Source organism: Terrapene carolina, unplaced genomic scaffold (genome assembly GCF_002925995.2).
Source record: "Terrapene carolina triunguis isolate 2854851 unplaced genomic scaffold, T_m_triunguis-2.0 Scaffold94, whole genome shotgun sequence".
NCBI classification, from domain to species: Eukaryota; Metazoa; Chordata; order Testudines; family Emydidae; genus Terrapene; species Terrapene triunguis.
The window spans coordinates 2,848,775-2,876,317 of NW_020664445.1; the positions used below are offsets into that span (position 1 = coordinate 2,848,775).

Genomic DNA, 27,543 nt, shown 5'->3' on the forward strand with positions numbered 1-27,543 from the left:
AGGCACAGAGGGAGGAGGAATGTAGTGAGCGGGGCAGGGAAGGGGTGAGGCTAGGGTGTTCCGTTTTGTGCAATTAGAAAGTTGGCTACACTACCAATGTTGACTCCATGAGCAGCCCGGTGACACAAGCAGAAAGGCTGTTAAAGCGCCATGGTCCAGGAATCAAGCACCTTTATTCTGAATGGTTTCAGAGTGGTAGCCGTGTTAGTCTGTATCAGCAAAAAGAACGAGGTGTCCTTGTGGCACCTTAGAGATTAACAAATTTATTTGGGCATAAGCTTTCGTGGGCTTCGTAGCCCATGCCCAAATAAATGTGCTAGTCTCTGAGGTACCACAAGGACTCCTCGTTCTTTTTATTCTGAATGTTATTCACACAGGCCCAACAGCAGCCTTGGTGCAATTGCCTTTAGGCCCTTGAGTCTAAATCTTGGGAGAGATTTTCAAAGGCACAGATGGCAGATAGGTGGCCAACTCCCACTGATTTTCAGTGTGGCTAAAGTAAATTAATACAATGCAGTTGTAAATGGAGGCCGGCATGCCCAGGGCGGGGTTTCCACTGCAATGTAACTAAATCGGTTTAAAACAGATTTTAGTGTAACTTGCCTGTGTGGACAAGGCCTGAGCATGCTAAAGAGAGAAGCTACATTGCCAGCACTCTTCAGTGCTGCCCTCTATTGGAGACATGGAATATCATGGACAGGCTCTGCTTGAAGCCACATCAAGCCCTTTCCAGCGGAGGGAGCAGGAAAGGTCACTGAAATAGGGGACAGTGAGGAACAAGGAAGTTAGCAGCTGGGGGAAGAGACAGGGATCCCAGAAGACACCCACCTCGCCACCGAAAAATGTCTGCTTTGTAGAGGGCAGCAGGCACTGCCTTGGACTGGTTCTGGTGCCTGAGGTATATAAAGACATCCTGTCCTCTTCTGCTGCCTCCACGCACATCCCTCCTCCCTTGGTCACAACTGCGAGCCCTTCGCACTGGGGTGCACTTAGAAACACATCTCTGTTCAAGCTACAAAGAGGTGACTGGCTGTGTGAGCCACCTTTGCTGCTGATCCTGCTGCAGTGCTGACATCGGACCACGAGCTCCCTTCGGAGCCACGCCCTGGTGACAATGCCATTGGTGTCATAGGAGAGTGGGTCATCCAGGAGCCAGACTGACCCCGGGGAAGTTGCCATAGGAGAATGGGGCCAATCAGATGCCAGTGTGTGTCATGGTTTGGTCAGGAGAAGCTCACTGGCAGCTCTCCAGAGACACATGCCTGTCAGCCTGCTCACACACCACACTGCACTTGCCTGAAGGCTCTTTCTTGCCTGGATGTGCACTGAAGCAATGCCAGCTAACAGCATAGGTGCTGAGTCTGAGAGTGCTCCGGGGCTGGAGCACCCACGGAAAAAAATAGTGGGTGCTCAGCACCCACTAGGTCGAGCAAGCCCAGGCACTAAAAAGAGAAGTATAGTTGCCACGGGAGGGGCTAGCCACCCTGAGTACAATCCCGTCTGAGACCAGAGGCAAGTACTCAGGGCAGAGAGCCCCTCCCGCTTCTCGTGCTGCCACGAGTACACTTCTATTTTCAGTGCGCTAGCTTGCTCAGAGCTAGCACGGCAGGTCTCCTTACAATGGAAATGACACCTTCCAGCTCCAGGGGGGAGACACCCAAATTACAGCTGGGAGGCTCTGGGATTGCATTTGGCATCAGTGAAGGATACTCAGGCCCTTAGCAGAATAAGAGCGGGTGCATAAGATCCAGAAGCAGGGAAATGACATGAAAGGGGCCTGGTTCTGTGTACAGTGGATTGGGGACATGCCAGCAATGGTGGCTGTGTGACAGGAGCTGTACAAATGGGATCATCATCACAGTGCTGTGACTGTGAGCCACAAGGTAAGGAAATGAGTTCAGCACAAGAGTTTCATTGCATTGGACGATGCTGCGAGCTCTGTTAGCCAGCGTTACCCATCGTCACCCCACTCTCAGCGCCAGCACTGCTGCTGCCTTAGTGGCCTGTAATCTCAGTTTCATAGATACCAAGGCCAGAAGGGAGCACTCTGGGGGCTATAGCCACCCCAAAATTTGCCCTAGCCCCCTGTAGCCACCTCCCCCAGCACTGCTGGAGGCCGGGCAGCAAGGGAGGGTGGGAGAGCATGCCTTAGAGCCCCTGCTGCAGCTCCGTCCCTGCACTCCCCTCCCAAGTCTGCCACCCCAGGACGCACAACTAGGAGCGGCAGTGGCTTGCCAGTGCCTTTGCCTTGTGGGGACACCTTGGCCCCAGCAGCTCCAACCCTGCAAGGCACCAGCACAGGGTTAAAGTGGGGGCAGGCTGCTCACAGACACCGACCAGTGTGGCAGGAGGCCATGGGGGAAATCGAGGAGACCGAAGGGAGGAAGCCCCCAGCTCACCCACCGCCCCCCTCTGAGGGCAGCTTCCCTCTGGGCAGTCGAACTCCCAGCTCTGCAAACATGGCCCCTCTGGCAGCAGTGCCCTGCCAGCAAGGTCAGAGGTGGCTAGGGGCGGTGTCACTGGGTGCCTCCTGGGGGTGGGGTCCATTGGAGCAAGCCCTGAAGCAGAGACCCCAGCAGAGACTGGGACCAGCTAAAAAAGGGGGGGCCAAACCCACTCTGAAGCCCCCCAGTCCAATGCCACTCAGGTGGGAACCCTCCACCCCCACTGCTTCCCCAGTTCCCTCAAGTCCCTTCTTGTGCCACTAGCTGTTTCCCCCTCACTTTACTTAATACTTTGTCCAGAAGTTTTGAACTTCTCCCCTCCCCCCATGACTCCTGCCAATTCTCTGAAAGCCAGGCTTCGCCAGGAACAACTGGCTTCTACTTTGTTCAGCAGGTTCAGGAGTGGCAAGTACTTGCTCCTATTCTTTGTTGGGGAAGGGGTGTTATGTCTCCAATGCTGGAGAATGAACGGCTGTGCTAGAGTCGGGTGGGCTTGTGTGTAATGGGAGAGGACACTTCTTCTCCACTGCAGTGGCTTCAGACAGTGGAGTCACACTTGGGCTTTGGTGAAATTAACACAGTTAGTATATTTAGCGGAGTGTACCTTTATCTGCACCTTCATAGGACTCAATCCAGCCAGCCCAGAAGCACCAAAGTTAGTTCCCCCAAATGATTTTAGCTCTGTGCATTGTCCTAAACTTGTGAAAGCAGGGAGGAGTAGCTTGTCCCCTCTCTCCTGCTGGTAGACAAGCAGAAAGGGATTGTGTGTATTATGGTGAAAAGGTGGTGGGAACACTACTTGTAAAATAAAGCACCAGGTGAGCACTGCAACAAAGGACTCTGAGTGACTTTCTCAGCCCAGCGGGGGCAGAAGCCAGGGGGCCCAGCAGGGACCCCAACAGGGACCCCACTACACTGACCAAGATTATTGTGGAAAATACTGTTTAACTCAAGTAGATTTTCAGACGACAACAGTGTCTAATGGACCCATTAGCCATAGTTTGTTCAAGCACATATATACATTAAGGGTCTGATCCAAAGCCAACTGACTTCAGTATAAAGCCTCCCATTAACTTCAGCGGGTTTTAAATCAGTCCACTGGCAAAAATACTGTTTTATCAGTCGCCAGCGACAGCCAGGCACTCCAAATCACAAAGACTCCAGTCAGTGTCCTCCCACACCTTCTCCTTTGTTTCCACTTAAATTTATATTAGTTATATGTAATTATCAGACTTGAAAAGAAACTTTAATGGAAGAGGGTACTTTAACGAACAAGAAATGGTTTTATTCTTTTTCAGTATTACCTTGCTATTACAATCAACATCTAGAAAGGAAATGCACAATTTAAAATCAACATTCACTTTTCTTAAACTTGCCCTGTTATTTTTAACTATTGCAACACATATGATATATATGGTCACTCATTGACCTGAGACCTCTGCAAAATCAAGAGTTAAGGATTGTTGTAAGTTTTAAGATGTCTAAAACATCTGTTATTTTCACTTTAATTTTTTTTTAGGGAATAAAGCCACATATTGATAGAATAGAATGTTATGTGCTGAACCATTACACTGAATTATGTAAACACATTTACACATTTTCAGGTATGTCTTACATAAATGTTTAAGAACTTTAAATAGTCAGCTTGTTAACATGATAGGCTGCAAGAGTTCCAACATCTGTAACCATTTAATTCATAATTAAAACTAATGCAATAGCTATTTTTACATTTTTGACAAAGCCCTGGCTGGGATGATTTAGTTGGGAATTGGTCCTGCTTTGAGCAGGGGGTTGGACTAGATGACCTCCTGAGGTCCCTTCCAACCCTAATCTTCTATTATTCTATATATCTCTCTTCTCATATTTTGAAAGAGGGAATTTATGGAACTATGTATTATTTCAGCTTCATTGCATAAGTGATGCTATGGTTAAAGGCTCTGTAACAGTTGTATTTTATATATTTCAGCCATTAGGATCTTATCTTTTAGGCATAGATAATTGCTCCAGGCTGAGTTTTTGGATTAAAGAATTTTAGCCCAGATGATATTTTTCATAGTTTCAAACAAACAAACAAACAAACAGCTTTATCTGGTTTTAGAGTTTTGTAAATGCAAAAAGAAAGGAAATTAATGTATTCTTATGTAAAAAGCAACTATTTTTTTTAGAAGTACAGAGCCTGATTCTCATTTACACTAAGTCCTTGTTACACAACTCAATCAGCATATAGGAGCCTAGACTTGGAAGGAAATTATGTCTATGCCTGCTGTAAGGGTCCATGTTACACAGTCAGAGCAGTGCCAAAGGCCCTTAGTGGAAGTGAGACTCAGTCCCTAAATGCTTTCATGTCATTTGACCATTATATGGACACAGGAGTAATTACTTTTTAAAACAGTATCTTAGTATCAATTTCTGCCCTTGACTACTGATGTGCTCCTCCCTTTGAGTTCAATAGATGCAACAAGAACACACCCATGGTCAGACTTCGACCCCTAATAACAGGCCTTTAAATACCTATAGTTATTTGCCAAATCCTGTCCCTTTAATAGAAGATGTAAATTGATCGTTATCCATGCCTCAGGTACTTAAGTGACTGTTGGTCTATCCAGTATGGGCACTGAGGTTCCAAATGGACCAGCTCATGGGTAGTTCCCAGAACCGAGAGGAAATTGGAGGATTGGGCCAAAAGAAATCTGATGAGGTTCAACAAGGACAAGTGCAGAGTCCTGCACTTAGGAAGGAAGAATGAATCCTATGCACTGCTACAGACTAGGGGCCGAGTGGCTAGGCAGCAGTTCTGCAGAAAAGGACCTAGGGGTTACAGTGGACGAGAAGCTGGATATGAGTCAACAGTGTGTCCTTGTTGCCAAGGCGGCCAATGGCATATTGAGCTGTATTAGTAGGAGCATTGCCAGCAGATCGAGGAAAGTGATTATTCCCCTCTATTCAGCATTGGTGAGGCCTCATCTGGAGTATTGCATCCAGTTTTGGTCCCCCCACTACAGAAGGGATGTGGACAAATTGGAGAGAGTCCAGCAGAGGGCAATGAAAATTAGTCGGGGTCTGGGGCACATGACTTACGAGGAGAGGCTGAGGAAACTGGGGTTATTTAGTCCGCAGAAGAGAAGAGTGAGGGGGGATTTGATAGCAGCCTTCAATTACCTGAAGAGGGGTTTCAAAGAGGATGGAGCTAGGCTGTTCTCAGTGGTGGCAGATGACAGAACAAGGAGGCATGGTCTCAAGTTGCAGTGGGGAAGGTCTAAGATGGATATTAGGAAACACTATTTCACTAGGAGGATGGCGAAGCACTGGAATGGGTTCCCTAAGGAGATGGTGGAATCTCCATCCTTAGAGGTTTTTAAGGTCAGGCTTGACAAAGCCCTGGCTGGGATGATTTAGTTGGGGATTGGTCCTGCTTTGAGCAGGGAGTTGGACTAGATACCTCCTGAGGTCCCTTCCAACCCTGATATTCTACAATTTTAAGGCCCTCACTTGTGGAACTCATTCCCTGAGCCTCCACCTGAGTCCCAGGAATTAGTACAACACCCTTCTGTTTGGGTCACTCGTCATGGACTATCGATTTCAATAACTCTTTATTTGGTTTTTGGTTTTTAAATCAGACTAGCTATTAGCTGGCCCAGTTTCTGCCAGTTTTATTAGTTCATAGTTTAATGACAGATGTTATAGGACTCAGTCCTGCAAGATGCTGAGCACTCCAGCCCTGTTCCATTAAAACACTTCATGTGGCTGGATAGTCAATAGGATGACTTGTTCTTAAATCTCAGCACAGTTTTGAGTACTTTCCTGGGTCAATGCCAAAGTGCTCAGCATGTTAAAAATTATATGAATTTTCAGAGTGTGTATTTGATTGGTGTTTGATTTGACTGTAATAGAAATATGGGCTTGACTGGCTAAGGAAAAAGGTGTACGTAGTTTTGGTCGGTAGCTTTAAATAGTAGTTTGTATGTGTGTGGTTGTTGTTTCATTTTCTTTGCATGTGCAAATGGCTAATTTTAAAATACAATACAGCACATTCTCAGATTTAAAGTACCGGTAATTAGTTATTAGTATTAATTTAACCAGTAATTTTTCCCAGAAGTTTGCATTTGTTTATTATTATTGTTAATATTATTAGTATAATTAGTTTATTTATTTATTTATTGGCTTAGGGTTTTTTCCTATTGATTTTCTGTGAATAAATGTTGCACCAGTGAGCTGCCATAGATGAAGTTTAAAACTGATCTGTATATATAGATTTATCCTCCTTCTGAGGATAACATAGATAACACACACATTTAAGTGCATATTGTTAAAAAAATAAATGTGTGCCCACAAGATGTATAGCGCCCCAACCCTCCCACTTTTCTGTCTAGCCTACTGCAGGGGAAGAGGCTGGCACTGCCCCATTAATTAGCCTCACTATTAAAAATTTATACCTCATTTCCAGTCTGAATTTGTCTAGCTTCAACGTTCAGCTGTTGGATCTTGCTATGCCTTTGTCTGCTAGAATTAAGAAACATTATCAAAATTTCTGTTCCCCATGTAAATACTTATAGACTGTGATCAAGTTATCCCTTCACCTTCTCTTTGTGAGACTCAGGGAGCTTAATCTATTGAGTTTATCACGACAAAGCATATTCTCTAATCCTTTAATCACTCGTGCCTCTTCTCTGAATCATCTCCAATTTATCAACACCCGTCTTGAATTGTGGACACAATATTCTAGTAATGGTCAGACCGGTGCCAAATATAGAGTTAAAATAACCTTGGTACTCTTAAGCAAGATTCCTCTGTTTATACATCCAAGGATTGCACTAATCCTTTTGGCTACACCACAGGGTCGCACTGAGACCTCATATTCAGCTGATTATCCACCACAACCCCCAAGCCTTTTTCAGAGTCATTGCTTCGCAGGATAGAGTCCCTCCCTCACCCTGTAAACGTAGCCGACACTCTTTGTTCCTAGAAGCATACACTTACAATTAGCCATGTTAAACCCCATAATTTTGCTTGCACCTAGTTTACCAAAAGATCTAGATCACTCTGTATCAATAACCTGGAAGAAAACATAAAATCATCACTGATGAAGTCTGCAGATGACACAAAGTTTTGGGGAGTGGTAAATAATAAAGGGGACAGGTTATTGATAAAAATGTTAATTAGCATAGGGCCAAAACCCAATCCATGCAGGACTCTCTTAGAAATACACCCGCTTGATGATAATTCACTGTTTACAATTACATCTTGAGACCTATCAGTTAGCCAGTTGTTAATCCATTTAGTGTGTGCCAGGTTGATTTGGTGTCCTTCTAGTTTTGTAATCAAAATGTCATCTGGTACCAAGTCAAATGGCTTACAGAATCTAAGTATCAACCAAACAGCAATCAAACTTGTAATCACATAGAAAAAGATATCAAGTTAGTTTGACAGGATCTCTTTTCCATAAATCCATGTTGACTGGAATTGATTACATTATATTGTATTACTCTCCTTTATCAGCCACTCCAATATCTTGCCTGGGATTAATGTTAGACTGACTAGCTTACAATTACCCAGGTCATCCTGTTTACCCTTTTTAAATATGGGCACAACATTAGCTTTCTACCAGTCTTCTGAAATTTCTCCAGTGTTCCAAGACTTATTGAAAAAAAAATCAATATTAATGGTCCAGTGAGCTTCTCAGACAGCTCTTTTTAAACTCTTGGATACAAGTTATCCAGACCTACCCATTTTAAAATGTCTAACTTTAACTGCTGCTGTTTAACATCCTTCTGAGATACTAGTGGAATAGAAAGAATGTGGTAGGACTACATCTGTTTTTTTCCCCAAATACGTAACAGAAATAATGTATTGAACACTTCTGCCTTTTCTGATCGACAGTGCTACCATTTCCATCAAGTAATGGACCAATACCAGTTAGCGGGGGACAATGGTGCAATAGGAAGAACGGATGTCGGGTTCCCCTGTTCCCATCTGTTCAGTTTGCAAAGGGGAAGCTCTAATTGGGCCAGATGCCAACTGCTCTGTGATGTGTAAGGTAGCAAAATGCATCACTTTCCATGCTGTGTGCTTTGTAAAGCAACAAAGAATCTAAATGAAGTGCTAACTACACCAACCTGCTTCTCTGGCTTCTCCAGAACATGAGCCAATGTCCCTGTGATACATCCCTGTTAACATGGCAATTGCATGGACCTGCCAGTTCAAGTATCTGTTCATGCCTCTCTGTCTGGCCCCACTGACTCCAGCGGAGTACTACTGATTTACACAAGCTGGGGATGTGGCCCATAGTATTTCAGTTCCCAGGCCCATGGCAGGTACAGTTGCTGTAGGTGATAATGTAGGGAAATCTTAGGACCAAATCTGGCTATCCTTTGCATCAGTGGAGTTACTGGTGTGACTGAGGGCAGAGTCTGGACCCCAGCAGGAATCACTGAACTTTAACAAGGAAAAATGCACATTGTGAAGGAGCAGCAAGAACTGGCTGGGGCGCTTTGCCTTCCGGGCACTGAAATGGCAAGCAAATGGAGGCAATATGTAAATATGGCAATAGCAGACAAAGCTAGGGCCCTGGCACCTGCTAGTACTTCCGAGCCAAGAATCTGCTCGGCGCTTCCCTACCGCGAGCCATGAGCTGTAAAAGAGAGCCTGCAAACCAGCTCCAACAGATGCAAAATCAGGGCCTTCATATGCTTCTGCATTCTTTCAGCTCTGCCTCGGGCCTGCTCTTTGAAGCCTGTAGTATTGCTTTAGAGCAGAATCTGAACACAGAGGTACTTATGGGCCTACACAAACTACAGGTGTGCTGCCAGAGTGCTTGCCCTCTCTCCTGTGGATCTGCACTGCCAGTGGGATTGATTTAAAATTCCATTGGATGCTTTGCACTCAGATTTGCCGATAAAATCAAAAATCAGCATTGGCCTAGTCTCTGGAAAAACCCAATCCATCCCAGTTGCAGATGCTGATAACAGAGTTTAATAGCACTTTAAAAGCAGGGGGTTTTGCTGTCTGATTACAAGAGTTTTCCTTAATGCCTTTTCAGTCTACAGACGCTCCCCGACATACGCAAGCGTTCCGCCTTGCGTAAGTCAGAAACATATCTCCGACCATTACGCAAACAAAAACACAAAACCTCCTATTTCTAGCTTACGGAACTTTTTCCGTAAGCTCGGATTTGCATACATCGGGTTTACGTAACTCAGGGAGTGTCTGTATTTAATAAATGCCATATTGCACGACTGACAGATCAGCCCTCTGACAGCCCTCATATACCACTTCATCTTCGTGTAGATGTAGATCTTCCTAACTGGGTTCTGTAGAAAGGCCCAGTCCAGTGCAATGTTGCTCTCCAGTGCCTCTTCCAATCAATGCTAGAGCAGCTCAGAACATGACAACGGCTCAGGCAGATGCTACGCATACACAGGGGCAATTTTTTCACCAGCCATCTCACCAGTCTGAAAATCAATTTGATATTTAACATGGAGACAGGAGGCCTGATCTCCTCTCACTTACTCACTTTTCCACTGGTGTAACACCACTGACTCCCGTGGAACTACTCTTTTGACACCGGTCTAAGCGAGGGGAGAATCACACCCAATGTTTCTCCCTTACAAGAAGAAAAAATTCATTGTTCTGTTGGGCTCAATCATCCATTCACAACAATGTGAATCAAGAGGCACTCCCCCAACCCCCCTGAAATCAACAATTACTCTGGCTTTAACCTGTGTAACAGAGTAGCATCTAGCCCAATGCAGTTACAGCCGGGGTGAAACTGGCCCACGGGTCCATCCGCTTTCAGTAAAGCCTGTACTTGATCGGCTGTGCTGTCCTGTTCACAATGTCTGTGGTTCGGGTCAGTGATGATTTCAGCGTTCATAGCAATCTTTGTGCTCACAACACAGATCACAAGGCCTTTCGTTATTCCAGTTGAATTGTCTCCGATTTTGATATGACAGAATAGCAGGGAGAATATTGATAGTTTAGCTGTTTTCAGTCCACATTTTGCTACTTGGAGTTCTAGTGGCCAATAGATTGGAATTGCTGATTGTCTGTATGGTGATCTCACGGCTAAAACACAACCTCATGAATGAGCCTTCATTTAGTCTGAACATATCTGAGAGCATTCCTAAAGGATCTAATCAGAAACAACCCAGCTAACCGCACACATCTTTATGCTGTAAATTACCATCATAATCCTTAGGGACATCAACAAAAGCTCCACAGCTACTGTGACTAGGAAGCAGATCTCTAGAATGGCATCAGTGCATTTAACACCACAGAAACATCCTGTCTCTTTGCATGGAGGGATGTGCCCAGACACAGATTATTGGATTGTGTTTTCACTTCCTTATATTACATTCCACCCACCTCCACTTCCTACAAAAACCCCTCTTTTTTGGGCTCTAAAGCTTTGCTTAACTCTGTGAACCAGGTTCTGGGCTGAGGCCCCCCCCCCACCACCACCACCCATGTGACCCCAAGTCTGCCCCAAAAGGGAAGCAGCCCAGACTTTGGCCCTGTGTGTTCTTTGCAGTGACACCATCCTATACCAAAGTCAGGCTTTTCTCAGAACAGCTTCCTGAGTGAACATTGCTGTAACTGGCATTGCACTTTGCACATTACATTGTACTACAGTAGTGCAAGACTTTCTCCTACTTCAGTACAGAGAGTCACTGTGTATATGATCCTGCTCTCACTGAAGTCAACAGTGTTTCTGATGTGCTTTGCTATTATACACAGTTCATAAGAACATAAAACCAGCCGCACGGAGTCAGACCAAAGGTCCATCTACCCCGGAATCTTGTCATCCAACAGTGGCCAGTGCCAGGTGCCCCGGAGGGAATGAACAGAACAGGGAATCATCAAGTGATCCATCCCCTGTTGCCCATTCCCAGCTTCTGGCAAACAGAGACTAGGGACACCATCCCTGCCCATCCTGGCTAATAGCCATTGATAGACCTATCCTCCATGAACTTATCTAGTTCTTTTTTGAACCCTGTTATAGTCTTGGCCATCACAACATCCTCTGGCAACAAGGTCCATAGGCTGACTGTGTGTTGTGTGCAGGGCCATCCCTAGCCATTTTGGTGCCCTACGCAGCCCTCCCTGGGGGGGGGGGGGGGGGCGGGGCCCCAGGGGGGGGGGGGGGGGAGGGGGGCTGCCCCCAGGCCTCTGTGGTCGGGGGCAGGAGCAGGCTTGGGAGACAGGGGGAACCATCCCCCAGCATGAGCCGCTGGAGCGGAGCAGGGTGGGGCTGGGTCGCTCCACTTCCTGCCGCCCGGTAAGTGCAGGGCAGTCCCGACCCCGCACTCACAGGGCGGCGGTAGAGTGGAGTGACCTGGCCCACTCCGCTCTGCTTCCCTGGCTCCCTTGGGGCTTGGGGGAAGCGCCCCTCACCACTCACCGGCAAAGCACTCCACTTACCACTGCCCGGTGAGTGTGTTCAGGGGAAGGGGTGGAGTGGGAGCGGGGCTGGGGCAGAAAGAGGTGGGGCTGGGGTGGAGCAGGGGCTGGAGCAGCAAGCAGTTGTGTAGGGCACCAGTGCCCTACACAGCTGCATACTTTGTGTATGGGTAGGGACGGCCTTGGTTGTGTGAAGAAGTACTTCCTTTCGTTTGCTTTAAACCTGCTGCCAATTAATTTCATTGGGTGACCCCTACTTCTTGTGTTATGAGAAGGAGTAAATAACACTTCCTTATTTATTTTCTTCACACCAGTCATGATTTTATAGACCTCTATCATATCCCCCCTTAGTCGTCTCTCTTCCAAGCTGAAAAGTCCAAGTCTTATTACTCTCTCCTGATACAGAATCTGTTCCATATGCCTAATCATTTTTGTTGCCCTTCTCTGAACCTTTTCCAATTCCAATATATCTTTTTTGAGATGGGGCAACCAGATCTGCATCAGTATTGAAGATGTGGATGTACCATGGATTTATATAGAGGCAATATGATATTTTATATCTTACTATCTATCCCTTTCTTAATTATTCCCAACATTGTTAGATTTTTTGACTGCTTCTGCACATTGAGTGGATGTTTTCAGAGAACTATCCACAATGACTCCAATATCTCTTTCTTGAGTGGTGGTAGCTAATTTGGACACCATCATTTTAGATGTATAGTTGGGATTATGTTTTCCAATGTGCATTACTTTGCATTTATCAACATTGAATTTCTTCTTCCATTTTAGTGCCCAGTCACCCAGTTTTGTGAAAGCCCTTTGTAACTCTTCACGGTCTGCTTTGGACGTAACTATCTTGAGTAGTTTTGTATCATCTGCAAATGTTGCCACCTCACTGTTTACCCCTTTTTCCAGATCGTTTATGAATATGTTAAATAGGACTGAGCCCAGTACAGATCCGTGGGGGACACCACTATTTACCTCTCTCCATTCTGAAAACTGACCATTTATTCCTACCCTTTGTTTCCTATCTTTTAACCAGTAACCAATCCATGAAAGAACCTTCCCTCTTATCCCATGACTGCTTATTTTGCTTAAGAGCCTTTGGTGAGGGACCTTGTCAAAGGCTTTCTGAAAATCTAAGTACACTATATCCACTGGATCAACTTTGTCCACAAGCTTGTTGACCCCCTCAAAGAGTTGTAGTAGATTGGTGAGGCATGATTTCCCTTTACTAAAACCATGTTGACTCTTCCCCCAACAAATCATGTTCATCTGTGTGTCTGATAATTCTGTTCTTTACTATCGTTTCAACTAATTGGCTTCGTACTACAGTTAGGCTTACCTAATTATTAGCTGTTAATAAACGTGAAAATACAGAAAATTACTAGGTCGCTGCTGCAGAAGCAACAGAAGCATACCATAGTATTATCCAGAGTTACTCACATGAATCACTTGATTGTAACAGCAAATTAAATAGTGTTTTTTTTCCCCAAGAATCACCCATAGCTAATATTGATACATCTTGCTAAGACAGAAACTTTGTGTACTGCCAACAATATATTAGCTCCTCTTTCAACTGAGAAAACAATTAAAGACTTGGCTGAAAAGGGCATATTTTTCTCTGTGGCCATTGATGCCTCAAACCATAGGTGCTGACTCTGTGGGTGCTCCAGGGCTGGAGCACCCACGGAAAAAAAAAAATAGTGGGTGCTCAGCACTCACCGTTCACCCGCCAATCAGCTGTTTGGCAGGCCCCACTGATCAGCTCTTCCCCCTCCCCCCAGCGCCTCCCATCCCGCCCACCGCCGATCAGCTGTTTGATAGCAGGTAGGAGGCGCTAGGGGGAGGGGGAGGAGCAGGAGCAGGAAGAGGCAGAGCAAGGGCGGGGCCTCAAGGGCTGAGTGAGGTTGGAGGCCTGTGCCCCAAACCATGGGAATATCAAAAATGTTTCTGATAGTTGTCCTTCACCATACAGGAAGGACATTGTCTACTTGATTATTTTCAAGACAGCAATGAAACTGCATTAGGACTATTTGAAAATGTGAAAAGCATACAAAAATGGTTTGACCTTTGACAATGGATCATCATTTGCAGCTGATAATGTTAACTTTGGGAGATACCACTCAGTCTATAAATGAAAAACAAGAATGACTATTTGCTTCCAGCTAATTGCCCAGCTCATATACTGCAGTAATACAGCAAACTACACTATAGATAAGTCAACATTTGATCTTCAAGGTCTTGTAATAAAAGTTTTCAATCACTTTCCTCATCTGCCAAACGAGTTTCAGAGTTACAGGAGATATTTCATTTGGTTAACCTTGAATACATGGAAATGTTGAGGCACATCCCCAAGGATGATTCTCTCTACACCCTGCAGTTGAAAGGATCTTAAAATGTTTTCCAGCTATTCAAAGTTATTTGTGTACATTAGGGGAGGATTGCGCAGCTGCAATTCTTACTTTTTTAAAGGATGGCAAAGATGGGGATAATGGAGAAAAACTTTCAGTACTGAAAACTACTTATATTTCTTCCACGATGTGCTAAAAGTTTTTTTACGATATAGTTTTAAAATTAAAAATCTGATCTTGTATGTGCTGAAGTTTATGACATAATGGATTCATTAAAGAGAAAGTAACAACAACGAAGTGGTGACAGATTCTTTGGTCATAATTGTAACTTATCTAAAAACACATCATCACAAAGCAAAATGGAAAGGGTTTTCATTCAGTGGTGTGCAATAGCTCTCACATACCTGACTTCACATTTTTATTCAATGAACAAAACAACCTTAATCTGATTCAGCCACTTTCGCTGAAAAAAAAAATGCTGACTTTTCAGGAAATTGTAAGCATTATTGAAGGGTTGAAACCCGACAAAAGGCTGGCTATGGATTGTTTGTTTAAGGAATAGCATGCACTGAGAGATTCTGTAGAGTGCGTGCGCATGCTGCAGGAGTCTGGCTGTACTAGGAAATGGTCTAATGCTCGATCTTCAAATCCTAGTTTTCCCAATTCCTTAAAACTTGTGGAACTTATTATGTCCTTTCTCATTTCAAATGCAGCCATAGAAGGTATATTTTCCTTGCATAAACAGACTGGGACAGATTGCAGAAACCTGCAACATATTGAGTCTTTTAAGGATGAGCGTCAAATTGAAGTTAATTTCAGTTGTACACAGAGTTTTATGAACGGATTTCAAACAACAAAGATGTTGTGAAATGTATTAAAACTATTAAGTACCATTTTAAACATTAAATTGAAGCTTCTGATAATTGCACTGTATACTTAAGAACAGTAGAAATGTACACGTATGAGAAAAATGATATGCTAAGAGAAATGGTGTTTCCCCAAAATGTCCCCTAAAATAAAGTGTTTATTTTTCATGTGGTTTTCCCTTACTTCCATCCAACAGAGGTAATCACCCTAGACCAGGGGTCTCAAACTCAAATGACCACGAGGGCCACATGAGGACTAGTGCATTGGCCAGAGGGCCGCATCACTGACACACCCCCTCGCTACCCCCGGCCCCGCCCCCAGTCCACCCCTTCCATGACGCCCCGCCCCTGCCCCGTCTCTTTTCCACCTCCTCCCCTGAGCACGCGGCTCCCTGCTCTTCCCCGCCCCCCTCCTGGAAAGTGCTAAGCGCCACCAACAGTAATGCACCTCACTCAAAGGACAAAATACGCACTTAGTTAGATTTACTTCTGTTAAAGCCCCGCACTACACTGGGCTGCACCACCACTCCACCCCTACTCTGCCTCTTCCAGGGGTGGCAGGTTTGTAGAAATTTTGGTGGTGCCCAGAACCTGTCCCCCCCAAACTCCACCCCCACCTGCCTAAGGCTCTGGGAGGGAGTTTGGGTGGGGGAGGGGGTCTGGGGTGCAAGCTCTGGGATCAGGTGCTGGGTGCAGGCTCCGGGCTGGGGCAGGAGTGCAGGCTCTGGAATGGAGTTTGGGGATAGGAGGAGGTGCAGGGGTGAGGGCTGTGGGGCTGGGGATGAGGGGTTTGGGGCATTGGAGAGGCTCAGGACAAGGGCAGAAGGGCAGGGGAAGGGCAGCCTGCCCTGGCCATGGTGGAGGGGGGCACTAGGATGAGCCGGAAGCCAGCGGAGCAGAGTCAGCATGAGCTGCAGGCTCCGGGGCAGTGAGGGGGCAGCAAGTGAGTCCGGGGGACACTCGGGGGAGGTGTGTGTGGGTGGCAGAAGGGGCCAGGGGAGAGACCCAGCCCCAAACATTGGGGAGCAGCGAGCAGGGAGCTTAGCTGCCACATAAAATAACTCGGGGGGGGGGCAGGGTGAGGGGAGTTTGGCAGCAACAGGAAGTAATGGGGGGGCGCAGGGAGCTTGGTGGGCCGCAGGGAAGAGCTCCGCAGGCCGCGTGTTTGAGACCCCTGGTCTAGACAGTGTATGGTGGTGATCATGAGTGTTGCACTTCAGAGCAAAGGCTGTGACCCTGCCCTGCAAACTCTTGCACAGGTGAGTAGCCCCACTGAAGCCCAGGCGTAAATCGAAGCCCATACGTAAGGGTGTACAGGATCAGGGCCCCAGACCAAGGTGTTTGGTTACTTGTGTTCTTCTTTGATTACATGTCTAGTTTGTATTAAAATCAAATTAGATGAAACCTCAGTGAAATAATGACATGGGCTGATTAAGTTTCAAGAGAAAGCAGTAAGATAAACACTGATTCGTTATATTTGGCTAATGTAGTTACAGAAGAGGCTGGCCTTTGGTTAGATTGCCTTGCATTCTTATTTCCAATTTGAACCTTTTTTTTAGGTATTTGTATCATTAATGAAATCTATAAAATGTGCTTTGGCCAGGCCTGTGATGTCACTGACCGTCACCTAGGAGAACTCTCTTAGCATCATGTGGGTGTATTTCAGAGTTCCTGATTGCTATTCTGACTTCAGCTCCTAAGCAAGCTGGACCAAAGTTTCAACTAGTGAAGAAATCTGTGCTTTAGAAAATGATCTGTAGCCTGGCTCAGGGGAAGCTCTATGAAACGCTGGTTTGAATAAGAAGTGATCGTCTTCCTTTCAATAACATATGCACCGTGTACGGCCCAGCAAATAATTCAGCACGAGCCTGCGTGTGGGGCTGCTGCTCTAGAAGCTCAACACTGCCTGCAGAGATGGGACATCATGTGACATGAAGGACAGGACCAATTTCCCAGCTGCGAGATCTGTCAGACCGGAAAATACCCTGCCCAGGATAGTAGGAGAAAGCCCAGCACTGGGTCCATTCCAGAAAGGGCTGGGAGGACACTTGGGAACGGATAGTGCAGGCTGCAATTTGTGCCTTTGCAGAGGCAGACACTAGTAGGTCTTTCTCAGGTAATGTCAGTAAAGGGCATCAGTGAGTTGAAGGAGAAGGGAAGGAGGCCACTTGTTCGACAAGTGGTTACGCCAGTTTCCGTCCCCATTCAGTCCTTGGTCTCTTTGCTTTGCCTGCCAGCAAGACAGCCCCCGTGGCGATGGGGGGTGGATGGGTGTGTGTGAAATGGATGCTTGTCTGCCAGGAACTAAAGGCTGATGCTATTTACTCGCAGCCACGTGCTCGTTGCTAGGCTAGACTGGAGCCCAGGCCAGGGTGTTAAGAGGCTCCATAACCTCACCAGGCTCTTCAGCAACCCAGTCTGTCTAGAAGCAATGGGCTGGATTCTTCCATCCACGCACCCTCGGGCTTTAAGAGAGCTGCACCCTGTGACTATTAACAGCAGCACTGGACCCAGAGATTCAACCCTCTCGGTGTGTTGCTGGGGTTGAGGTACCCCTTCTTTTCCCAACCCCCTCCCAGCTCTGCGTCTGTTCTAGTCGCTAGATGTGTTATGTCTAACAGACTATAAAGGCCTCGGTGCAGCAGCCTGTCTTTGAATCTGTACCCGGCCAGGCACAGCAATGGTGCTGTGTAAATGATAACTGTGGCAGGAGGATGGTAATCTCTGCAATCCACCCCACTGATTCAGCACGAGAGGGGGTGGCAGGGCTGGCCCGTTGTTTGAGTTTCAGTGATATTAATGTTATCTGGCCTGCCTTGCTTTGCCTGTCATAAAACCTAGTGAGAAGCTCCCCCATAGTTAAATCCTGCCCTCATTGATCCCTCAGAGTTCAGTGGGGCTGTGTGGGCACAGATGAGGGCAGCATGCAGCCCCTAGTGCCTTCCTGGCAGTTATCTAATCAGTTTCCATGGACTTTGCATGCGAGTTCACTGATACAATGTAATAAAGATTGGAAGTTTCGGTTCATTTTTCTTCCTTATCATTTTCTCTGTCACTTTGTCCCAGCCAGGTACACAAGAAGCTTTCAGATGTGTTCTCTGAAAATCCCTGTCCTTGGGAAGTCTCTGCTTGTCTTTCAGGGTAGGGTGAAATATAAGTCCAGATCCGAGCTCATTCACTGCAATGCAAAGATTCCCAGGCACACTAAAATCTACACAACCATTTCTGTCCTGTTGACCCAAACACCACCGCTGCCCTGGGAGAAGGGTTTCCATGTGAGGGGAGATAGTGTCACATAGTAAATGAGCCCGGAGCTGCTGGGTGCCACTGGCTTGCTGTGCGACAACAGGCAGCTCAGTGTCTGCGGGTGAACACCGCCGTGCAAGGCAGCTGGCAGGGGCGATTAGTTAATGCTGTGAAGGGCTGTGGAGATGGTACATGTGATTATCATACATCCTGTGGCCCTGCAGGGATATGTCCAGTGCAGAGAATCAGCTGGGCACTTTCTGCTGTTGTCATGGGGATTCCCTGTGCAGACCGGGCTGCTTTTCTTCTATTTGCAAAACTGACTTAACCTTTTCAGTGCCATGCAACCCAAGCCTACACAGCCTCCCAGGCATCTCTAGCACATTCTGCAGACAGTCAAGATACATATCACTGGTTGTGTTGCTTGCCTAACCTGCCCCTGTGAAGCCAAAGGTGGGTGCTGCACTCACTAGCTCGAGCAAGGTAGGAAGCACAAAACCACTGTAAATAGAGGGTCCTGCATTTCATTATCACCACACAGTTTTCTTCTTGTCGTGGGAGCAAAAGGAGCTGCCATAATGGGTCAGACCATTTCCTGTGCTATCCTGACGCAGCACCCGAGAGCAGATGTTTTAAAGAGGAGCTGTTGACCAGTCCCAGTAGTAAGCCTATTTGCCTATGAAGTGTTATGTAGGTAGATGTGTGAAATTCCTTCCTGACCCAGCTATAGTGACCAGTTTACACCCTGAAGCATGAAAATTGATTAATCTTAGCATCATCTCAACTTGCAGAATTATACATTACAGATGTTCATCAAGGGCTTGATCCTGCATTCAATGGGTCAATCTTGAAAGAACATCCAGCCAAGTATTTACCTCACTGACTTCCTGCTCCAGTGACTGGCAAGTGCCACTTTGGCCTGAGCTTCCCAAGGGGCTCAGCACCCCCTGTGGGGGACAGAGTCTCACAAGAGCTCAGCATGTCAGGGCCGCCGATGAGGGTCACAATGGGTGCTGCTTGACTCTTTTGGAAAGATGGGCAAGACTACATCTCCCAGCATGCAATGCGCCCACTTTTAGGGGTCCAAATGGGAGATAAGCTATCTTGAGAACCTGGCCCCAATTGTGGGTGCTGTGCCCTTGAGAATCTGGCCCTGAGCTCTCTTGAGAACCTGGCCTTAGGTGAGGAAAGTTTCCATGGGTTGGCTTGGAACTAACTTCACTGAGTGCCAGCTTGCCCTCCTGTCCTTGAGATGGTCACCGCAGTTTACTACGCCCAAGAACACACAGTCTCCAGAGTGCAGTGCTGCACCTTAGCTGGTTGGAGGATGCCTGGTGCAAAGAGAACACAAGGAAACTCCTCCCCACCAACCCTCTCTTTATTTTGGTCTGAATATAGTGGCCCTGAAAGACGCTGGACTCACACAGCTGTGGGGACTGAAATCTGCTGTGTAGGAGTGAATTCCACTACACCTTTCACACAGCTTTGAGCAGATCCTGTTTTTTCCTCTGCATCCCAGGGCTTCGCAGCCCCACCTTGCACTGTTTGCTCGAGAAGGAGGTTGTGTCACACTCTGCAAAGCCAGTAATTGTTGTGTATATTTGGCACAAAGACAACTGGATTACATTGCTTGAAAACAAGCCAGTCTTTGCTCGAAGATACACCAGAACGCATCACAAAAGCATCAAGGTGCAGGAGGCGTCTCCATGGGTTATGAATTCTTCATACAACATTAGGGACAGCAGGACAATTCCTGCCCTCTCCACCTCACTCCATGGCTGAGCATCAGCCCCTTCACCACCTCTACTGGCAGGAGGATATAGAAATCTGCCTGGCCTCTGCTAAGACTGCCAACTTCCTGCCACTTGTGACAGTGATCTCTGTGACTGAGAGCTCTGCGTAGGCAGTTCCATTGCACCTAGCACTGTACCAGCTAGACACCAGCCTAATATGGATGCTTGTCTGCTAGGAGGAGGGCTAGGCCCAGGAGTTCATTGCACACAGGCCACTGACCAACCGTGACTCATTGATGACTGTATGTCACAACCAGCCTTTGCTGGAGGCAAATCTCACCGCTGTCCCCACTATTAGCAGCCCCCATCAGCATCCCCCAGATGCACCTCCCAGCCCAACAGCTGCTGAGTTGGTTACAACAATAATTATTCATTTGTATCACAATAGCACCTACAGGCCCCACCCAAGCTCAATGCCATATTGTGCCAGGCACTCAACCTACCATAGTGAGAGAAAGTCCAGGTCCCAGAGAGCTCATCATGTAAGCAGGCAGCACAGACATAAGAAGGGTACCCCATAGCACAAAGGTCCCTTAGCCACCCGGCCAGCCCTCCTGGTCCGCAGGAGCAGGTCTCTCCAGACTCACCTTCCCTCTAAGCCCTCCAGTTGTACAGATTGTGAATCCTGACCAGTGTTTGATGGCAATCTTCCTCCTCCTGCTCAGTCTAGCAAACCCAGTCAGTGCTCTTAACACCCTTTCCCCTGTGCCGCCGACACCTGCAGGCTCTGGCACTGCAAGAACTTTGCGTTTGAATGAAGATGATCATGGTGCCGTGGTGGCTCTCTCCTGAGCCTCACCCTATGCCAGCTCCACACCTCAGGCCAACTGAAAGCCCAAGCTGACTGCTCAGAGCTACAGTTAGTCACAAATATCAAATTCCTACAGTTTTGGACATGAACATGCTGTGAAAAGCATATCCCTGTTTCTGACCAGCTGTGCTCAGTGCCAGGCTTGGCATGTCTCCATTAGGGCTTCCCTCTGCACAGTGACAGATAAACTGCTGTGAAGTTCTTGGGGGTTCTTCAAATGCACATCAACTAAGGGGGTTGGGGCAGTATCTCAGAGTCCGCAGTGACTAGTGAGCAGCTCATTGCAGCTCCAGAGGGCAGTTCTCCCAATGCACACCCTGCAGCTCCCACAAGCACAGCACTTGCAAGCCCAGTTATTCAGATGAAATGGACCTGATTGCTATGCTTCTGCCGGGAAACTGGGATCACAGTGTAGACAGACAAGCTAGTTGGAGCAGAGGCTTTGTGCATACAGATGGATGGGGGCTTGGGCCTTTCCAGGGTATTTCTGTCCAGGTTCCATGGCAGCTCTTTGGACAGGCAGGATGACATGGATTGATTTGCTGGCGCATCCTAGTGGACTGAACGAATTTGAAGTTACTTTGATTGATGGAGCTGGAGCTTGTTTTGCAATCATTTTAATTCGTTGAACGAACCTGCTGCAAATAACCTTGATTTGGGTTAAAATATGTCCCCTTCCCTTTGTCTCCAAATCCAAAGAATCGCTGGCGGGCCTTCCAGGTGGCTAAGGATAAAACAATGATTCCTTCACCCCCTCCTGTAGCGAGAGATGATCACCCCAGCTCAAAAGACAATCAAAGGGGTCCAAAGACAGGCAACAAAAATGATCAGACGCCCTTAGAGCGTTTTCCCTCTCAAGGGAGACTGAAAAGAGGAGGGCTGTATAGTGTTGAGGAGACAAATGAGTGAGGATGTTCTGAGGTATACAGAATAACAAATGGGACAGCAAAGGTAATTGGGCCATTCCTACGGACCCTTTTTCCAACACAGGAAAGAGGAGACATTCAACGAAACTAAAAGGGAACTTGTGTCAAACCGATACACAGAAATGCATAATCAGTTTGTGGAACGCATTGCCACAATCTCTCAACCATGTCCAAGCGTTAAGCGGGTTAAAATAGAACAGATATAAGCCCTTGTGCTTCAGGGAAGAAGCCAAACACAAACTGCCTGGGCTCAGGCTGAAACGTCCCCTATTGCCAGGTTATTGCCTAATGGTCCATTATGGGGATACCTGCACCTACTCCGAAGCAGCTGGTGCTGGTGCAAGAGCCGGGATTCAGGGCGGGATGGAATGCTGGTCTGATGTAGAATGGCCATTGTGACGAACTGAGACTGTTCTTAATGTGGTATGTGGTCTTTGAATGCTGAGTGGCGAGTGTTGACTGGGAAGGCAGGGGAGTGTGGCTAGGATGGTCTGCATGGGGGGATGGGAGACTGGCCGTGAGGGAGAATACCTGAGCATGTAACGTGAGAACCCAGGAAGGAGTTAGAGGCCAGGTGACAACTTTGCCCGGGAAACTGGACAAAGGCTGGGGGGAGGAGACACTGGGGGGAGTGTTTCAGAGATGGTTGGTGGAATGGCTGGGAGGCAGATGGGGCTCTGACCTCCCAAGGGGGCTGTGGTGCCCTGGGACCCCAAGATGGACCTAACTGGGGGGGATCCTGTTGTCTGTGCCTGCAAGACCTGTCTTGGACTGTGTTCCTGTCGTCTAAATAAACCTTCTGCTTTACTGGCTGGCTGAGAGTCATGGTGAATCGCAGGAAGCCGGGGGTGCAGGGCCTTGTGTCCCCCCACACTCCGTGACAGCAATGTGCCTGTGTTCCATGGACTGGACCGTGGCCCTGGCACAGGGGAGGGGAGGGCATCGTGCTGGCCGAGTGTGCAGCGGATTGAGCTCTGTGCTTCACAGAGTGGCCTGGAGAACAGCAATCCTCCTTATACTCCAGAGCAGCAGCTCTCAACCTTTCCAAACCACTACACCCCTGTCAGGAGTCAGATTTGCCTTGTGTACCCCCAAGTTTCACCTCACTTAAAAACTACTGGCTTACAAAATCAGACATAAAATCCAAAAGTGTCATAGCACACTAGTACTGAAAAATGGCTGACTTTCTCATTTTGACTGTATAATTATAAAATAAATCAATTTGAATATAAAATATTGAACTTACATTTCAGTATAGTACATAGAGCAATATAAACAAGTCATTTGTCTGTATGAAATGTTAGTTTGTACTGACTTTGCTAGTGCTTTTTACATAGCCTGTTGTAAAACTAGGTAACGAGTTGATGTACCCCCTGGAAGACCTCTGCGTACCCATAGGGATGTGTGCGCCCCTGGTTGAGAACCACTGCTCCACATGATTCACAAGTCAGTGGCACACGTGTGCTCCACATACAGCCTCAAGGGTGCTGATGCGAGAGCTCCCACAGACTGGGCTGGACCTAGCCCAGGCCCACAAAAAGCTGCAATGCTCTGAATTCAGAATATCCCAGTGCATTTGAAAGAGTCTTTGAATCAGCCAGTCGAGTTTGTCTTTCCTGGAGGGTTGGGCGAGGAGGAGGGAGATTAGGCCCTTGTGACTGTAATGTGAGCATAGCAGCAGGTCTGATTTCCTTAGGGATTTTTTTAAAATTATGGATGAAAACCTGGCTCCACTGAAGTCAGTCGCAAAACTCCCATTAACTTCAGTGCAATGGAGACAGCACAAAGATACAACAGCCCAAAGCTGTGAGTGCCACTGCTGCTCATCAATGGAAAGGCATGCTGGGGGTGAGGAGGGTCTCCAGCACCATGTGTGATGGAGGTGGAGAATGGAGCAAGACACAGGCTGCACAGTGCTGGTCAGAACTACTTTGTTAGGCCATTTGCACTTTTCCTGAGGGTTTTCACAGTAGTTATTGCCTTTGGCTGACAGAGCAGGGACTCTGCCTTATGTTACAAATGCATCTGCAGCAGGGAGCCCTTTGTACGTCTGCTATGAAATCCACGGGCCGTATTCTGCCCACAGTTATGCTCCTGCAGCTCCAGTGAAGTCAATGGGGTCACAGTGATGTAACTGGATTTGGGCCTGTAATGGCTACAATACAAAGTTACTTGGAATTAACCGGAGGAAGAATCCCAAAAGAGGATCACATGGTAAAACAGACAGAGTGACACACCTGCCTCAGCGGTTTGCAGGCACAGGAAATGCAGAAGGAGCTGCTTCATTCTTACTACACAATCCTGCTTCCCCTGCACACATCTCCACTGACACCAGTGCTGAGAGCGTCCCACAGATGTCTAGAGTCTTCCAGGAGCAAACATCACCTGGGGAACTGAACATAGAGCAGAGCCCCACCCACACTATGCATCCCCGATCCCGCACGGCCTCAAGAGCCTCATCCTGCAGTGCTGAGCACCCTCTAAAAGCTGCTCAGCAGCACTGTGCAAGGTCAAGCTCAGGGTCCTTCAGCCAGCACGCTGCTGTCATGCCAGAGGGGACTGCTTAGTGTTCAAAAGCCTTGGGGATCATATATACAGATTCCCTGGAGCCATAGGTTCAAATCCTGGCAGGGTCAACTCATTCCTTTATCCTTCTCGGGGCAGTACATTGAGCTGCATGTGGCCTGCTGCATAGGGATCCCAGGGGGTTCAGTAAATCCTCCATCCTTCTCATACCACCAAGCTGTGCTTCAGGCAGGAATGCCCTGGCACTGACTACAGAGAGCAGGAAGGGGCACTAGTGAAACACCTGTGTTCTGCACTCACCCATCTCTGCTAGTCATCTCCCTGGTGCCTGGCACTGATGGTAACAAGGCAGCACTAGCTGCTGCTGCACTGGACCCTGGGAACAGGTGGATGGGTGGCATGACTGCCCTTACCCAGAGAGGTGACTGTTGATTAAACATTAAGATTCCCTGCATGTCATTAGGCAGCTTCTGAGCTGGATTTAAAATAACCATTAAGTTGTGTCCTGCCTATGAGAAACAGCTGCAAGCCGAGCCCAACAGGCAGCATCTGGGGGGTCTGGACTGGATGGAATTTGTGAGGGGCTCTGGGACCAAGCTACACACAGTATGGGACCTGGGCTGGTGAAGTTGTTCACAACCAGCTTTGCATGCTCCTAATCGTGGGGGACTCTCTGCCCACACAGCTGCTGCACAACCTTGGACCAGCCAGTTTCTCTGCCTGTGGCTCACTCGCTGTGCCCCATCTTCCTCCGGGGCTTCTGGAAGGCAACGTTCCCATGTCTATAAAGACCCTTGGGAAAGTGACCAGAAGAGTGCAAAGGACATTATAATAAACCTAGGCCAGGAATCCGAATGGAGAGCTGTAACGGCTGACCTGTCACCGTGGACAGATAACGGCCCACCCACCAGCTTGAACTGGTGTCTGCAGCTCATGGCTCTGCTTCCTGAGAGACCCACCTAAAGCTCCTAGAGAACCTGATATTGGAGTCCCACCCAGATGACCAACTAAAAGCAGGGTAGGATCCAGAAGCAGCAGCCTCCGGGTAAAGGGCCAGCTACACTATTGGAACAGGGACTTTTCTGTGCAGAAATATTGTACCCAGCCCCTACGTGGTAAGGGCCTGCTGCCGGAGTCACAGCAGAGAAGTGAAGAGTGGCTATCCACCTCCTCACTCAGGTGCACCATTCACCTCCATGGAGGAGCAGAGAGCAGACAGGTTTGTCTCTGGGAGATTAATTCAGAAAAGAGAAAGCCCAGAGTCTAGAAGAAGGTGAAACGCTGGTACTGAATTTAGCATGTGGAGAGTCCATTGCTCACATCAGGCCACTGCATCACAGAGAATACAGGCCACTCACCCCATCCCCATATACACCAGATACTGTCTTCTGTTCCTACTTGTGTGTGTACGTGTAGTGTGTGTGAGTGAGAGCGCAAATGTGCGTGTCTATATACAGTTTGTGTGCGCCCGTACATACGCCTGTACACTCACACATGTTCCCCAAACACGGTTCTCCATTAACACATTGGCCCAGATCTTCAGCTGCATAAATGTGTGCAGCCCCATCAAGCCCTGCATTTGGTACGACAAAGTTAATAAGGGAATGGCACTTGTCGGGAGAGGATCCGCAAAGTCCCCCAGAGCTGTTGGCTTCCAAGGTCTTTTGGAATCAGTCTCTGGCCTTGCACTGGTCACTGAGCTTTTCCTAGGCCCTTTACTTGCAGCATTGTCAACAAAGGACCAGGGCTCTAGCCCTTCGGAATAATTAGCAAGTGGTAAGCAGGACAAATGACATTAGGCAAGATCCCCCAGAAAGTCCCCTCTTCTGAGGGGCAGCAAAGACCCTTGTCCCAGTGCAGGGACTCGGCACAGGCCTGTTCCCATTTCACGAGGGCTGACCTTGCGTTGCCCAGGTTAATACAGAGCACAAAGATACAAGGCAGGGCTATTCTCCCAGGCAGTACAGAACACAAACATATTATTGCACTCAGCGCTTCACAGTTAACGCACATCATTTCCATATAGGGTGACCAGATGTCCCAATTTTATAGGGACAGTCCCCATTTTGGGGTCTTTTTCTTATATAGGCTCCTATTACACCCCACCCCCATCCTGATTTTTCACACTTGCTGTCTGGTCACCCTATTTCCATAGCCAGCATTTGCAGCTTCCCTCCCTCTGATGGGAGCCCAAGTGACAAACCACTCAAATCTTCCTGAACCCCAGCCCACAGCAAAACAGTTTGTCAGCATCAGGTTTTACCCCTTCTCTGTAACTATATTCAACAGGGTTGGCTGCTGCAAAGGGCTCACCCCATCTCCAGAGCAGCCTTGGAGTTCTTGAAAGGGAAAGTGTATAGAACCAAATTCATCCACACAGCTGAGAAAGGAAATGCCAGGTCCATTTCCAGGGAATGCAGATTGACTGCTGGATACCCCAACAGCGGGCCAGGAAGGCAGCATATGAATGCCAACTGTTCAGATTACTCCAAAGGTTTGAATGTCACAGGTAGATTAAGATTTACGGAGGTCACTTGCTGCAGCAGATCTGCGGATCTATTGCACTGCAGAGATGTGGGGCTTGTGCATACAGAGTGGCTCACACAATACATGGCAGCATATATGCGCATCGGCAGGTGCAGTGCCATTCCCCCTGCGGAAGGTCTCCTACCTTTGCAATGCTCATGCAGAATCACTCCAGGGGCAGCGTGAAGTCAGCTCGCCTCTCTCCGCAGGAAGGATCCCCAATTCTGCCCCCGCCGGCGGAGCAGCAAGCCAGCCCCTCCGGCGCAGTCTGCCAGTGCCTGCCTCTGTCCCGCCGCTGGTGTGTCCCTGGCAGAGGCTGGGCGAGCCCCGAGTCACGCTCATTCAGCAATTACGAGCCAGGCTTTCTCCTTGCGGCTCCGACAGATCGGGGAGGACCCGACCCAGCCCAGCCTGGCTGCGGCCCGCCGGCGGCAGGGGGAGCGGGGGAAACGCCCCGCGCAGGGAGCGGGCGCCGCAGAGCTCCCGGGCTGGGGGAGGCACCGAGGGGTGGGGGCCCTTTGTGTGCCGAGGAGGAGCCCTGCGGGCGGGGCCGGGAAGCGCTGCGGGGAAGCCCATTGCGTGTTGAGGAGGCGGGAGGAGCCAGGCAGACACCTGGCCAAAGTCTCTACTCGCCTAGGCACCCTCGGGCGGGCCG

General features: G+C 47.9%; 1 protein-coding gene across 3 annotated transcripts in view; it reads right to left on the reverse strand.

Moving 5' to 3' along the window:
• Nucleotides 1-27,243, reverse strand: part of CORO2A (coronin 2A) — a 136,497-nt gene extending 109,254 nt beyond the window's left edge. For all 3 annotated transcript variants that reach the window (XR_002908275.2, XR_002908273.2, XM_024203206.2), the window contains exon 1: nt 27,034-27,243. Coding sequence is in view for 1 of the 3 variants with exons in the window: in XM_024203206.2 (XP_024058974.1) it covers nt 27,034-27,048 (15 nt within the window). In the remaining 2 variants the exon portion in view is untranslated. The remainder of the gene's footprint in view (nt 1-27,033) is intronic.
• Between the last annotated feature and the right edge of the window lie 300 nt (nt 27,244-27,543).